The sequence below is a fragment of the Taeniopygia guttata genome, chromosome 8 (assembly GCF_048771995.1).
Source record: "Taeniopygia guttata chromosome 8, bTaeGut7.mat, whole genome shotgun sequence".
Lineage (NCBI taxonomy): Eukaryota > Metazoa > Chordata > Aves > Passeriformes > Estrildidae > Taeniopygia > Taeniopygia guttata.
Genome location: NC_133033.1, coordinates 1,184,806 through 1,199,154, shown reverse-complemented (window position 1 = coordinate 1,199,154; position 14,349 = coordinate 1,184,806). Strand labels below are relative to the sequence as shown.

At 39.1% G+C, this 14,349-nt stretch overlaps 1 protein-coding gene and 1 long non-coding RNA gene across 3 annotated transcripts in view; one reads left to right on the top strand and one right to left on the bottom strand.

The window, feature by feature from the left end:
- The window catches only part of LOC140684596 (uncharacterized), a 141,691-nt gene that overhangs the window by 36,059 nt on the left and 91,283 nt on the right, over window positions 1–14,349 (bottom strand). The gene's annotated exons all lie outside the window — the stretch shown is intronic.
- MIER1 (MIER1 transcriptional regulator) overlaps window positions 1–14,349 on the top strand; it is a 34,848-nt gene that overhangs the window by 10,379 nt on the left and 10,120 nt on the right. For both annotated transcript variants that reach the window (XM_030278603.4, XM_030278602.4), the window contains 8 exons: window positions 1,569–1,593; window positions 2,583–2,728; window positions 6,113–6,280; window positions 8,941–9,073; window positions 10,649–10,713; window positions 11,032–11,104; window positions 12,737–12,888; window positions 14,183–14,264. In XM_030278603.4, coding sequence (XP_030134463.3) covers window positions 2,630–2,728; window positions 6,113–6,280; window positions 8,941–9,073; window positions 10,649–10,713; window positions 11,032–11,104; window positions 12,737–12,888; window positions 14,183–14,264 — 772 coding nt within the window. In that variant the 5' untranslated portion in view covers window positions 1,569–1,593; window positions 2,583–2,629. The remainder of the gene's footprint in view (window positions 1–1,568; window positions 1,594–2,582; window positions 2,729–6,112; window positions 6,281–8,940; window positions 9,074–10,648; window positions 10,714–11,031; window positions 11,105–12,736; window positions 12,889–14,182; window positions 14,265–14,349) is intronic.

Below are 14,349 nucleotides of genomic sequence, written 5' to 3'. Positions count from 1 at the left end.
TGAGAGGTGATTTAAGAGGATTGGTTTTAAGGTATTTTTAATATAGCCTGATTAAAGTTGATAGGTTAAGAAATGTTTATAGTGTATTGTAATTAAGAAATAGTTGGGTCACACTTTAAAATTTCTCTACAAATGAATTTCCCACAGTTCCCAACCAGTGATTGCTGCAATAATCACATTAAGACTTCGTTAATTTGTATTAATGATCATGTATTGCATTCTATTAATTATCCGGGTCCATCAGACAACCAAAACACCAAATAAAGACCAGTCCAGGCTGGCTGATCCTGATATTCAGCTCCAGATCAGGAGTACTGGACTCTGGAATTTGTTAAGATAATCTTTGCAACTAAAGACATTTTTGGGGGTAGTGATTAGCAAAACTTCCCCTGGTGTTGTGTTAGTGGTGTTTCCCCATTAATGTGAATTTCTGTGGGAATCCTGAGGGGCTCCAGGCTCCAGGGGACAAGGGCACACAGGGAATGGATGGATGGGATGCTGGCAGGGAATTCAGTCTTTATTTTCTGTATTTGCCTTATTCTGGGCACTTTGGGAGCTCATTTATCCACTGGAGACTCCCACAAAAGGGAGGCAGACATGGAAGGGAAAGGATTCCCTAAGAAAGTCTCTTTCTTGTCACTTTGAGGAGCTTTTGATTGAAAAGAACTTCAAATCAGGCAGAATTTTTCCATTTTTAGCTTTTGCTTTGCTGCATCACCAGGCTAAGTTGAGAAGGAGGCAAAGAGAAGGAAAATCCTTCAGAAAATCCAAGTTTTTCCTTGAGTACAGCATTATACATTAATTAATATAACAAAATCCGTGGAGCCAAACAATATCTGAGTTTGCAGGAGGTGACAGGAGCACCATGGGGAAAATTCTGTTTTCCTGCCTTGGAAATAAACATTTCATTACTGTGTGCCTGAAAAGAGTGGGAACATTTGCTTGAATTATCCAAACAAATGAGCTTTGAATGGCTGACATGCAAATTTCCCCCAGGAGGTTCAAGATTGGCACAGGGAAAGGATTTTATGGCAGAATCTGTTTGTGGAGGTTATAAAGACCAGGTTACCAAATTTTGGGCCAAAGAGGGGCTCTGATATGTGGATTATTAGGGAATCATTTTCTTTCTCTGTCTCAAAAATAATATTTTCTGATGATGTTTTTTGTATTTTCCTCGCAGCTGGGTTGGAGATTAAGATTAAATTGATTTTTCCTTTATTCTGTAAGGAATTCTTATTATTTGGGATTAATTTTGAAAGGGTGTCCCTGAATTGAAGGAGAACAGGGAATTTGTGCTCAGCTTCTTCTTAAATAATTCCTCTTAAACTGGGGCTCACTGGCAGTGGAATCTGGGATACTCCTGGGTTATGGAAAAGGGCATTTATACATGAAATTAGATCACAGCTAAACTTAAAGTATTATTTACCTTGGTGCTTTATTTATACATTTAATTATTATTTATAAATACATTTTTCTGAAGCGAGTTGTTCTGTATCAGCTAAATAATTTGATTTATACAGGTTCAACATAGCAAAAATAATTTCCTTTCTTTTCTTTTTTTTTTTTAGCCTTCTGTTGAGTCTTCAAGCCCAGGTAAATATTTTTATTAATTTCCAAGGGTTTTGGCATCCTTTGAGTGGAAAAACTTTCCAGGAGTTCCTTCAGTTGGGTTGTTGCCTCTTGAGGTTTTATTTCTTTCTGAGAAACAATTAAGTGCTTCATAATTAAACCTTAGAGTCGCTCCTCCCTGTCACACCCTCAGAGTGGGGGCAAGGTTTGGAAAATGGAATTTAAATTGTCCAGGGAAAAAAAAGGGGAATATATGAGTGGGGTTGGGATTAAAAATCAGAAAAGGGGGGAAAAAGAGCAGAGTTGGGATTAAAAATCAGGAGAAAAAGGAAAATATGAGCAGGGTTGGGATTAAAAATCAGTAAAGGGGGAAAAGCAGGGTTGGAATTAAAAATCAGGAGAAAAGGGAAAATATTGCTATTGGGAGTTTTTTGTTATTGGGAGTTTTTTGCTATTGGGAGTTTTTTGCTGTTGGGAGTTTTTTGCTGTTGGGAGTTTTTTGCTGTTGGGAGTTTTTTGCTATTGGGAGTTTTTTGCTGTTGGGAGTTTTTGTTATTGGGAGTTTTTGTTATTTCTGGGTTTTTATTTCTGGGTTTTTTATTTCTGGGCTTTTGTTATTTCTGGGTTTTTTTTATTTCTGAGTTTTTTGTTTTATTTGTGATTTTTTTTTGGTTTTTTATTTCTGAGTTTTTGTTTTATTTGTGAGTTTTTTATTTGTTTTTATTTGTGAGTTTCATTTGCTGAGTTTTTATGCTGAGTATTTATCAGTGGGTTTTTATTAGTGAGTTTTGACTCTCTGCAGAGCTGGATGGAGCAGTCAGTGATTATTTTAGGGTGAGATTTTGCCCTGTCCTTGCTGCCACATCTCCCCAGAGATGGGAATTCCCTGGGGATAATAAATAGAATTTCTGCTCACAATTCTGCCTCGAGCCTCACCTGGAGAAACAACTTTAAAAACCCAGCTGTGGGAGGGCTGGTAAAAGGAGGTAAAACTGCTGTGAATGTTTCCCCAGGAGGTTCTGCAGCCTCTGATGACCATGAGTTTGACCCATCTGCTGACATGCTGGTGCACGACTTCGATGACGAGCGCACGTTAGAAGAGGAGGAGATGATGGAAGGAGAAACCAACTTCAGATCTGAAATTGAGGATCTCAACAGGGTAGGTGGCCTGAAGGGATCCCAAACCACACCCACAAAACATGCAGGATTTTTTTTTTTAATTGTCATAAACCATTAATAAAGAAATAATAAAGAGTGGGGGAAAGGCTGAATAAATTTACCAGGAATTTGGGAAAATAAATGGTACGTAAATATTAATAGTGTGCTTGGTTAGTGGCTTTTTGCATCTATAGGATGTGAATTTTAGAACTAATATTAAAATATCATCTGAATAAAGAGGGGGGGTAAAAGGCTTAATAAATTTACCAGGAATTTGGGAAAAGTAAATATTAATAGTGTGCTTGGTTAGTGGCTTTTTGCATCTATAGGATGTGAATTTTAGAACTAATATGAATTAAAATATCATCTGAATAAAGGCGGGAGGGGGGGAAAAGGCTTAATAAATTTACCAGGAATTTGGGAAAATAAATGGTACATAAATATTAATAATGTGCTTGGTTAGTGGATTTTTGCATCTATAGGATGTGAATTTTAGAATGAATATGAATTAAAATATCATCTGACTACACTTGTGTATTCCAGCTGCACCTGAGTAGTGCTTGTAGATTCTTATTTTAAAACAAAACCCCTCATAATTCACATTTCTTGTGCATTTTGATACAGATATCTGTGTACTAGTGGAGCACTCAGGAATATCCTCATTTAAAGGAAGAGGCAGAGGAAATGATGTCCAAACCCTCTTTAGCATGAATGATTATGTCAATAGCACTTTAAATTAATTTGGTGCATTTAATCAATATTTCCAGTGTAAATGCTAATTTCTTCCTGGCTCTGCTGTCACTGCTGCATTGTCCTCAATTATTTCTCAGGCAGGAATAATATTCTTAAATTACCAAGTAGGTTCATTATAAATGCAAAGTAATTTAGCTCCTGTCTGTGGCCTTGTTGGCCTCCAGAACAGATCATTAATGATTCACAGATGAATATTTGATGTACAAATCCTTTTTAACTTAAGTGATTCTGCCAAAAGGATTTGAAATTAATTTACTCAGTTTAATCTATATTTCCAGTGGAAATTATCTTTTTTTTTTAATCTGTTAATTTCCAGGTTGATACTCAATGGAGAACATAAAGATAAATAAATAGTTGGGGAATCTAAATGTGTATGTAGATTAAATGATAAATGGAGCTCCACATGTCTCTCATGTGAGGTTTAAAAGGAAAATTGGATTTTTCCCTTCTTATTTTATGTAACTCTCTCACCACATTACAACCCTTCAGTTTATCCCCTCATATCCAGTGGTTGCCTCTAGCTGTGGGTAAATAATAAATAAATATATTCATTTTTTCACTTTTTTCCATTTTTGCAATACCTTGAAGCAATGAAGAAATCCCAGTTTTTGTTTTCTCTTGGAGAGTTGCTGGTCCCTGGAGCTCTTGGAATTGCAATGGACTATTTGAAGTTAAGAGGCTTAACCTGAGAAAAATATTATAAATACAAACCTCCTTTGCTGGGTAGCACAGGGTCAGTGATAGTCCTGCACCATAATTCACAAATACCTACAAATTCCAGCCAAAATTTTCATTTTTAATTCTCAGCCCTATGGGATGGGAGTGTTTAAAGACAAGATAATCCTTTCCAAAATGTCCTGGGGAACATTTGCATGATTCAAATATGATTTTTCTGCTTGCTCTGCTGCCAGGTTTAATTAAGAGCACAGGCCTTTCATGTTGTCTGTGTCAGTAAAATATTAATTCCCCATCAATTCCCACGATGGGAACCAGGGGCTCAACATTTAATTCCGTGGTTTTTGTATGATTGGGTGTAGAGCTTAACAAAGAGTAGGGGAGCAAGAGGTAGAATGACTTAGTTCTTTGAAATGAAATAAAATAAAATAAAACCACAGATAAGAAGTGTTGGTAACCCTTGTCACTCTTGTTTTTACAGAGCACAACCAACTCCCCTTTTGTCATTTGGATTATTGGGATGTTTCCAGAAATTAGATCAGTGCAGACCCTTAGGGTAGGAAGTCTAAGGTCAGCCAATAACTAAAAATATCTGATTATCAGCCAACATGTGCATTAGATACTAAGAAAAAACTATTTAGAGCAAGCACACAACTCCAAATAATAAGCAAAGGATTTGATGCTTTGAGAATTTTTAAATGATGCCTGAGAATTTCTGCTCTGAAAAATCTTAGAGATGATTGTCCTAAAGGCTGGACACTGAGGATTAAAAGTAATAAAGGAATTAATTAGTGAGCCAGCAATGTTATTAATAGTATTTATTAATAAAATTTAATTAAAAGTATTTATTAATAGTATGTATTAGTCATTTTTATTAATAAAGGGGAGAGTTTGGGAGTCTTTGTTGTACTTGAATTAATTTGAGAACTGACGGTACAAATTGAAATGTCTCCTCAGAGTGGACCAGCTTTTTAATGATTTTTAAATAAAATTTTTTTAAGGTTTTAGCAGATTTGTTTCCAGCTGGGGGTGGGTTTGGAACCAAGCAGCTTCAAATAAATGGGAAATAAAAATTCCTGCTGTCCTTCCCTGGGTATCAGGGATCCCTATGAGCTTGATGGCCCCTTGGAGATCCTGTTGGGGTGGGAGTTCTGCTGCAAATAAATCAAGGATTGGGAAAGAAATTATCCAGCAGAAAAAAAACCCCAACCAACCAACCAAAAAAAAAACCAAAAAAAACCCCAAAAAAAACCAAACCAAAAAAACCCCCCACATTTTCCTTAGGAGCCCAAACTTCCCATTTTGTCAATCCATCCCTTTTGGGATGGCCATTCTTGCTGTGGGTGCCCTGATCCCTTTGGTTTGTGGGGAATTGCTCACCTTGATGCTGTGGAAGAATCCCTGTGGAATTATTCCAGTTAAATCCCAGTTTTTGTTTGGATTTGGCTCAGGAAAGCAACATGCCCATCCAGGAGATTCTGTTGTGGGAGGTCTGCTGGAAATAAATCAAGGATTGGGAAAGAAATTATCCAGCAGAAAAAAACCCCAAAATTTTTCTCAGGAGCCCCAACTTCCAATTTTGGGATCCCCAGCCCTTTTGGGATGGCTGTTCTTGGTGTGGGTGCCCTGATCCCTGTGCTTTGTGGAGAACCTTGATGCTGTAGAGGAATTCCTGGGGAAATATCCCTCCCAGTTTTTTGCCCAGGAAAGCAACATGCCCATCCAGGAGATCCTATTGTGGTTGGAGTTCTGCTGCAAATAAATCAAGGATTGGGAAATAAATTATCCAGCAGAAAAAAAGCCCAACATTTTTCTCAGGAGCCCCAACTTTCCATTTTGCCAGTCCTAGTGACCATTCTTGCTGTGGGTGCCCTGACTCCTGTGGTTTGGTGAGAACCTTTGCCGTTCCTGTGGAATATCCCAGTTAATTCCCAGTTTTTGTTTGGGATTTGCCCAGGAGAGTGACATGCCCATCCAGGAGCTGCTGAGCCGCTACGGCTACGATGGCACCGTGCCCCTGCAGGAGGAGGAGGAGGAGGAGGAGGAAGAAGAGGAGGAGGAGGAGGGAGAAGATGATGATGATGTCGATAACGATGACAACAGCGGCTGCAGTGGGGAAAACAAGGTACATGTGTGCTCATTTGCATATGTAAATTTGTGGTTTGCATACCCACACTACTCAGTGGCTCATGGCAGAGCTAATTTGTAAGAGTTTATTTCATAAACCTTGCTTTACTACTAAGGTTTATTCTTAACTACCAATCTGTATTTCTCTTAATTGCTCTTAATTCCGTCTCTCTCATCCCAAACAGAGGCAATTGAAAATCCCTGGATGCAGCATCCTGTGAGGGATGGGAATTGTCCTTCAGAACCTCAGCACTGACATTTTAAATGCCTGCAGACACCTTTAGAGATACAGCTGAACACTTACTTGGAGTAGAAAAGCTGATTATTGAAACTGCACAAGTGTGGAGTTGGATTAAATGTGGCTCTGGGTCTTGGAAATCCTGCAAGTTTTCCAGCTTGAGCCTTTTAAATTGTGTTTTTCCAGCCTAGTTGTACTTGAATTAACTGAACCCAATGCTTCATGTATCTTTGCCAAATGTTTAGTTTTGAGCTTAGCATCTTCAAACTCCTTTTCTGTGTTCTCTTCAAATAGTTTTCTGATTTTAAAAAAGAGATTTTTCTACTTGGAATATAGAGTCGTGTCATGGGCACAGCTGCTGCATCCTGAATTCCATTAAGATACAAACTCCCTGGAATTGTCAGTGACACAAAAGCTGAGGCATTAGAGGAGGTCTCATTTCCTAATGTGCCTTTAAAAGAGATCTGTTCTGGCCTTTTGGTACCTTTACCTATTTGAGAATCCCTGGAATGGCACATCTGAGTCAGGAACTGAATTCCTGGGATTTACAAGCTGCCTTGGCAGGTGCTGCAGAAGATTGTTCTTTGTGGGGGTTGAACAGCTCAAAAGGAAGATCCAGAGTGAGATTGGATCAGGAAAGGTTCAGGGGAGGGGGAGAAACTTATGTAACATGAAGGCTGCAGGGAGAATTCTGTCAGGGAGAATTCCTTCAGGAGAATTTCCTCATGGAAAGGGTGGTCAGGCTTTGCACGGGGCTGGAGTGTCCAGGGAACCCCTGGATGTGACACTCGGGGCTCTGGGCTGGTGACAGGGTGGGGATGGGCCCCAGCACCGGCCCAGTTCACACCAGTTCAGCCCTGCACTGGGAGCCAGGACCTCCCAGTTCAGCCCAGTTCACACCAGTTCAGCCCTGCACTGGGAACAAGGATCCCAAATCCCATCCCAGTTCACACCAGTTCAGCCCTGCACTGGGAGCAGCCCAGCCCATCCCATCCCATCCCAGTTGACACCAGTTCAGCCCAGCACTGCGATCAGCCCAGTCCATCCCAGTTCATCCCAGCCCAGCACTGGGATCAGCCCAGTCCATCCCAGTTCAGCCCAGCCCAGCACTGGGATCAGCCCAGTCCATCCCAGTTTAGCCCAGCCCAGTACTGGGAGCAGCCCAGTCCATCCCAGTTCAGCCCAGCCCCTCACTGGGAGCAGCCCAGTCCATCCCAGTTCAGCCCAGCCCCTCACTGGGATCAGGCCCTGTAGTAATTCCCAAAGTTGTGGTGGTTTGTCTACAAATAAAGGAATTTATTTGGATTTTTGGCTTAACATACTGAGCCACCCCTTTTGTTGCTGTGGGGTTGAACCACTCCATTCACATGGATTTTTATGGCAGGTGCCATTTCCATCTACATCCTTCCCGTTTTAATTGAAAATTCATAAGAAAGGGCTTTTTCAACCAAAGTAAAATTTTATTTAAATGAAATTAAATAAAAACCACGAGGATTAAAAAAAAGCAAAGTTTAATATTTCATTTGGGTTCATATTTCTGATTTGTTAGAGTCTGGCTGTTCTATTGATCTGCTTAAAAACAACCTCAGAGTATATTTACATATTAAAATCTTACTAATAAAGGAATTTATTCTAATAGAGGAATTTATTCCTATTTTTGGTCTTTACTCAATGTACTGAACCAGCCCTGTTGTTGCTGTGGGGTTGAACCACTCAATTCACATGGATTTTTATGGCAGGTGCCATTTCCATCTAAATTTTTATTGAAAATTTCTAAGAAAGGATTTTAAGACCAAAGTAAAATTGTATTGAAATGAAATTCAATGAAAACCATGAGGATTAAAAAAAGCAAAGTTTAATATTTCATTTGGGTTCATATTTCTTATTTGTTACAGTCTGGCTGTTCTATTGATCTGCCTAAAAACAACCTCAGAGTACACTTACACATTAAAATGTTGCTAATAAAGGAATTTATTCTAATAAAGGAATTTATTCCTATTTTTGGTATTCACTCAATGCACTGAGCCAGCCCTGCTGTTCCTGAGGGGTTGAACCACTCAATTCATATGGATTTTTATGGCAGGTGCCATTTCCATCTACATCCTTCTCGTTTTTATTGAAAATTTCTAAGAAAGGATTTTAAGACCAAGGTAAAATTTTATTGAAATGAAATTCAATAAAAACCATGAGAACTTAAAAAAGCAAAGATTTCATTTTTATTTACTTCAAAAACAACCTCAAAATGTGCTCACACATTAAAAAGTTAAATTTATGGTGGCTCAGCCTGGACAAACCATAAATAAAAGCGATCTGGGGTTAACCTATTGATAAAATCTTGCCAAAAATCAGATTTTTCGCTGCCAGGGGTTGCTGAGCTGCTGCTTTTTTCCTGAATTGATTTTGGTTTGCTGCTGTGGCAGGAGGAGACCATCAAGGATTCCTCAGGGCAGGAAGATGAGACCCAATCCTCCAACGATGACCCAGCCCCATCTGTTGCCTCTCAAGACCCGCAGGAGATCATTCGCCCTCGGCGCTGTAAATATTTTGATACCAGTAAGTCCAGTTTAATCAGCCCCAAAATCCCAGTCTTCTGTGCCAGAAATGCATTTTGAGCCCTAAAAATACTGATTTTCCTCTTCATGGCTCGGCTGTTGATGAGAATTACGCTCAAAACAAAGAAGGAAAAGTCCTGGTTTTAGCTGAGGGTGAAGCTGCTCTGCTGGCTCTGTGGAAGTACAGGAGATAATCTCTGATTTTACAAGAAAGGAGGAGACTTGGGGGGAAAATTAAAAATTGAAATTGCAAATTGAATTTTTACAGGTTAAAATTCATTGGTGTGCTCTGATTATTTGCCAAAACCTGGCCTCTGTCCTCATCCAAAGGAGCTCAAAGTCCACCTAAAGGGAAAAATCAGCTGAAATTCCTTACAAATAAAACACAGATTTCTTCAGAAATAGAAAAGCAATAAAAACTGGGAAAGGCCCACAATTGTTAACCCTGAAACAGTGTGCAAGGGGGGGCTCACAAAGAAGAAAATTTGCTTCAAGAATTCCAGTTTTGATTCTGTTGCCAGCCCTCAACTGATCATTTTCATTCTTATTTTGTTTCCAAATTGATTTTGCATCCACTGAACTCTGATTTCCCTGGAATCTCCCCTGATGGATCTGACCCTTTTGGGCTGCTTGGGACAGCAGATATTTTATCTTTCTTCAATAAAAGTGGCTGTTGCTATTTGAATTCCTTCTGTTCTGTGCTTGAACAAATAAAAGGTTCCTCACTATACCTTACACTTGATGATTATTAGTTTATGAAGCTGTAAATGTGCAATTTTTAGTTTGTGGTTTATTTAAATCCAAAATTGCCAAGGAACCTTTAAATTTAAATGAACAATTGCCAAGTGTGTAGCTGTGCAGAGAATTGCAAATATCTTCAATAAATTCCTATTTTTGAGCACAGAATTAACTTAATTAGATTGTATTGCATTAGTTTTGGGCTTTTTTACAGCTTTCAGCTGTGTATAAAATGTCATTTGATGTATAAATAACTTTAATGCTGCTGTATCACATCCTGTACAGAAACCAGCACCTTGTGAAAGGCAGCTGGCCTATACCATAAAGAGCTTAACATTCCTGCCAGTCCTTATCCCAGATAATCTCCTGGAAGTGCTGCTGGGCATCCCAGGCTCCTAAATCCCAGCAGGAAACACTTCCAGATTTCTCCCACCTTCTGCTGAGATCTACCTGAAATTCCCTGGAAAAGAGCAGCAGCAACTAAGCCAGGAGCTGATGGAAAAGGGGTTGAAACCCACAGAAATATTCCCACAAATTTAGAATAAACTTGGATTATTATTTAGAATAAACTTCCTTCAAAGCTGAGGGAAAAGAAATTTGAATTTAGTAACAAATTTAGAAATGTTTTTATTTATGTCTTAATTTCTCAGAGCCTGGCTTGTATCTTAATCCAAATGTGGGTGGGTCATTTTTTAATCTTGTCACTGCTGAGCCACGAGTGTTGTCCCCAAAAGTGTCCCTGAGATAAGGAGGGAGGGAGGGAGGGAGCAGGGCTGAGGCTGCTGGGCTCTGCCAGCCCTGCTCCTCTGGGCTCAAATGGCTGCAAAATTCCTTGCAGATAGTGAAATAGAGGAGGAATCTGAAGAAGATGAAGATTATATTCCCTCAGAAGACTGGAAAAAGGTAAATATTCATCCCACATTTCATGAATAATTTATTAATCTGTTACTGGGTAACTCTGAGCTCTGTGGAGCACCTAAATCCTCTGCAGTTTTTCCTCATAAATAGAATAGTTTTGGTAATGAGAAGTCTTTAAATCCTTCCCAAACAGTCAAAAATCCATTTCCATATAGCTGCCTTCAATTTTGAGCCTGTTAATTGCATTTTTAGATTTTAAACAATGAAAGTTTTAAGAGAGGAGAAAAAAAAAAAGATGTGGTCATGCTTCTGTTTGCTAACAAAAAATCTCAGGGTGGTTTCACTTCTTTTTATTCTAACCAGGAAATCATGGTGGGCTCTATGTTCCAAGCTGAAATTCCAGCTGGCACCTGCAAATACAAAGAAAATGAAAAAGGTGAGATTTGATCATTTATTGCTGTTTGGGATTAATGTCTTATTAGGAGAAAGAAAAGATTGGATTGATGTCATGTGTCTTAATAAATAAATGAGCGACAATTAGAGCCACCATCATCAAATTAGAGCTCATCCTGTGCTTCAGCAGAGCTGGAGGAAGAGGAAAAGAAGGATTTTATTCTTGGCCTGGTGCCTCTTGAACCTTTGGATTCTGATTTAGTGATCCACACAAGCTGCAGCCTCTTCACTTATGGATTTCTTTCATGTAAAATGAGACAGCTAATGGAGAAATTGTACTGCTGGAAATGGATTATCACATTAAAAAGGGCAAAATGGTACCAGCAGCTTTGGTTTTCATATTTTGTACCTCTTCAATCAGGAGTAAGGAGTTCTGCTTTTGTAGATTTTTTTTTTCCCCAGCAATTTTCCCCCTCATCCCAAGCAGAGACTTTGGCTGGATGCTGTCAGAAAAGGCAGATCCAGTTTAAACCCAGCTGGGAGCAGAAAAAGGAAATTTTCCTGCTCATTCAGCCCCTTCCTAAGGATTTGCTCACACTGCAGGTCAATGAGAATTGATTTCTTTGTAGTTTTGTAGAATTTAATTTTTAAATGACCACCACAAAGCCTGGGACCCTCCTAGAATCCAAGTTTATGCTCAAATATCTCATTGCCCAGGGAGGTGGTGGATTCCCCTGGCTCCCTGGAGGCTCCAGGCCAGGCTGGACAGGGCTTGGAGCCCCCTGGGCCAGTGGAACTCCCTCCTCCCAGTGGAATCCATGGAATTGGATGATTTTTAAGGTCCCTTCCAACCCAAAGCATTCCAGGATTCTCTGAGAGTTCCTAGAACTCTTTTTTTTTTCTTGAGTGAGCAGCCAAACATCAGCTGAGTTGGAACTCAGAAACAAAATCTCAGAAAATTCCTGGGAGCTGTTCCCAAAGCGTGTCCTGGGTGAAGCAAAGCTGCTTTCTTTGTAAGGCATTTAATAATTTCTTTACCACTTTGGGGGGTTTATTTGTATTTATTTCCATGATAAATTACCTTTTCCAAGTAGACATAGATTCCTGAACCCCCTGAGCTTTCCCCACACCTCCCTCCCTGTGCTGGCTGTGCTTTCCCAAGCATTCCTTTGGAATCAGTGTTCAAATTCCTTCCTTGCTGCTCTTCCTCACGTTGTTGGAGCCCACAGACAAGGTCTGGATATTTTCCTACTTTAACAGCCAGAATTTAACTTTATTTTGCTGCAGTCCAAAGCATGACTCTTCCAAAATAAAACTCTTCCATAATAATCAGGGGATATCTCACTTGGCCCACATTTCTCCATTAATTTGAGTTTACTGTGGCTTCCCTGCCCTGAAACTCCTGTGAAAGCTCTGGGAAAGGTGGAGCTTGGAATTCTGGAGTTGCAGGATGAGTTCTGTGATCCAGAACCCGGATCCTGCCAGGGGTTTGAAGGCAAAGTCCAAAACCCAAGTCCAAACCCAAGTCATTTGGATCTCTGCATCCATGAGGTTTTCCCTGATTTCCAGATTAATGCTGCTCCCAAGGTTGATCAGAGACAATAATTACCTTCATAATAATTTCATTTTATTATAATGATTTCATTTTCTTGTGCTCTCCCTGGGGTTTACCCAGTGTATGAAAATGATGACCAGCTGCTCTGGAATCCTGACTTTCTACCAGAGGATAAAGTGATAGAATTCCTCAACGAAGCCTCGAGGCGCACGGGAGAGGAGAAGGGCCTGGATGCAATTCCTGAGGGCTCCCACATTAAAGACAATGAGCAGGTATAAAAAATAACCACAATATGCAGTTTATTTTCTACAATTAATCATCTCTTTATTTCATTTTACTCGCAAGAGGTAAAATTGGGTTTGAAGTTTTATTGTTCCTTGTGGAAATAGAAATTTGATGAGGATTTTACCTCTCAGAGAATATTAAACTGTTAACTTGGGCTTAATGTTGCTTTATTTAAAAGAAATACATAGGAAAATAAATAAGATCTTTATATATGTATGTATATAAATCTGTATTAATTAATTCTCTCAGGGACAGAATTTTTCAATTACGGAATTCTTTATGAATGCACACTTAATTTTTTCTTCATACCCAAAAAAAACCCCTACACATCAATTTTACAAATGCGTGGAGTGGATGAAAAACTTCAAAAAAAATCCTCCATCAATTTTACAAATGTGTGCAGTGGATGGAAGAGTGGCAGTGCTCTGCTTGGGTATTTTCTTGGTCTGTAAATGGAGATTTGGAAATACAAGCACAGTAAATACATCTTCAATTACACTGAGTTCATTCCGAGGGTTTATTAGAAAATAAACAAGATCTTTATTTATATATATAAATTATATTAATTCATTCTCTCGGGGACAGAATTTTTCAATTATGAAATTCTTTATGAATGCACACTTAATTTTTTCTTCATACCCAAAAAAAAACCCCTACACATCAATTTTACAAATGCCTGTAGTGGATGAAAAAGCTTCAAAAAAAATCCTCCATCACTTTTACAAATGTGTGCAGTGGATGGAAGAGTGGCAGTGCTCTGCTTGGGTATTTTCTTGGTCTGTAAATGGAGATTTGGAAATGCAAACACAGTAAATACATCTTCAGATACACCAAGTTCATTCCGAGGGTTATTAGAAAATAAATAAGATCTTTATATATATGTATATAAATCTATATTAATTCATTCTCTCTGGGACAGAATTTTTCAATTATGAAATTCTTTATGAATGCACACTTAATTTTTTCTTCATACCCAAAAAAAAAATCCTACACATCAATTTTACAAATGCCTGTAGTGGATGAAAAACTTAAAAAAAATCCTCCATCACTTTTACAAATGTGTGCAGTGGATGGAAGAGTGGCAGTGCTCTGCTTGGGTATTTTCTTGGTCTGTAAATGGAGATTTGGAAATGCAAACACATCTCCAATGACCCCGGGCTCACTCTGAGGTTGATTTTTACTCTGCAGAGGAGGGTTTATTTTTAATCTGGGTTTTTCTGGCCGTGCCCAGCAGGTTTTGGGGTTTCTGCAGTGGGAAATGTGTGCCTCTCCTCTCTGCAGGCCCTCTACGAGCTGGTGAAGTGCAATTTTGACACCGAGGAATCCTTACGGAGGCTGAGATTTAATGTCAAAGCAGCCAGAGGTGAGCGTGCCCCAAAAAGCATTTTCTGTTCCTAAATGTCCATTTTAAAGCAGTTTCTGTTCCTAAATTTCCATTTATTTCTCTG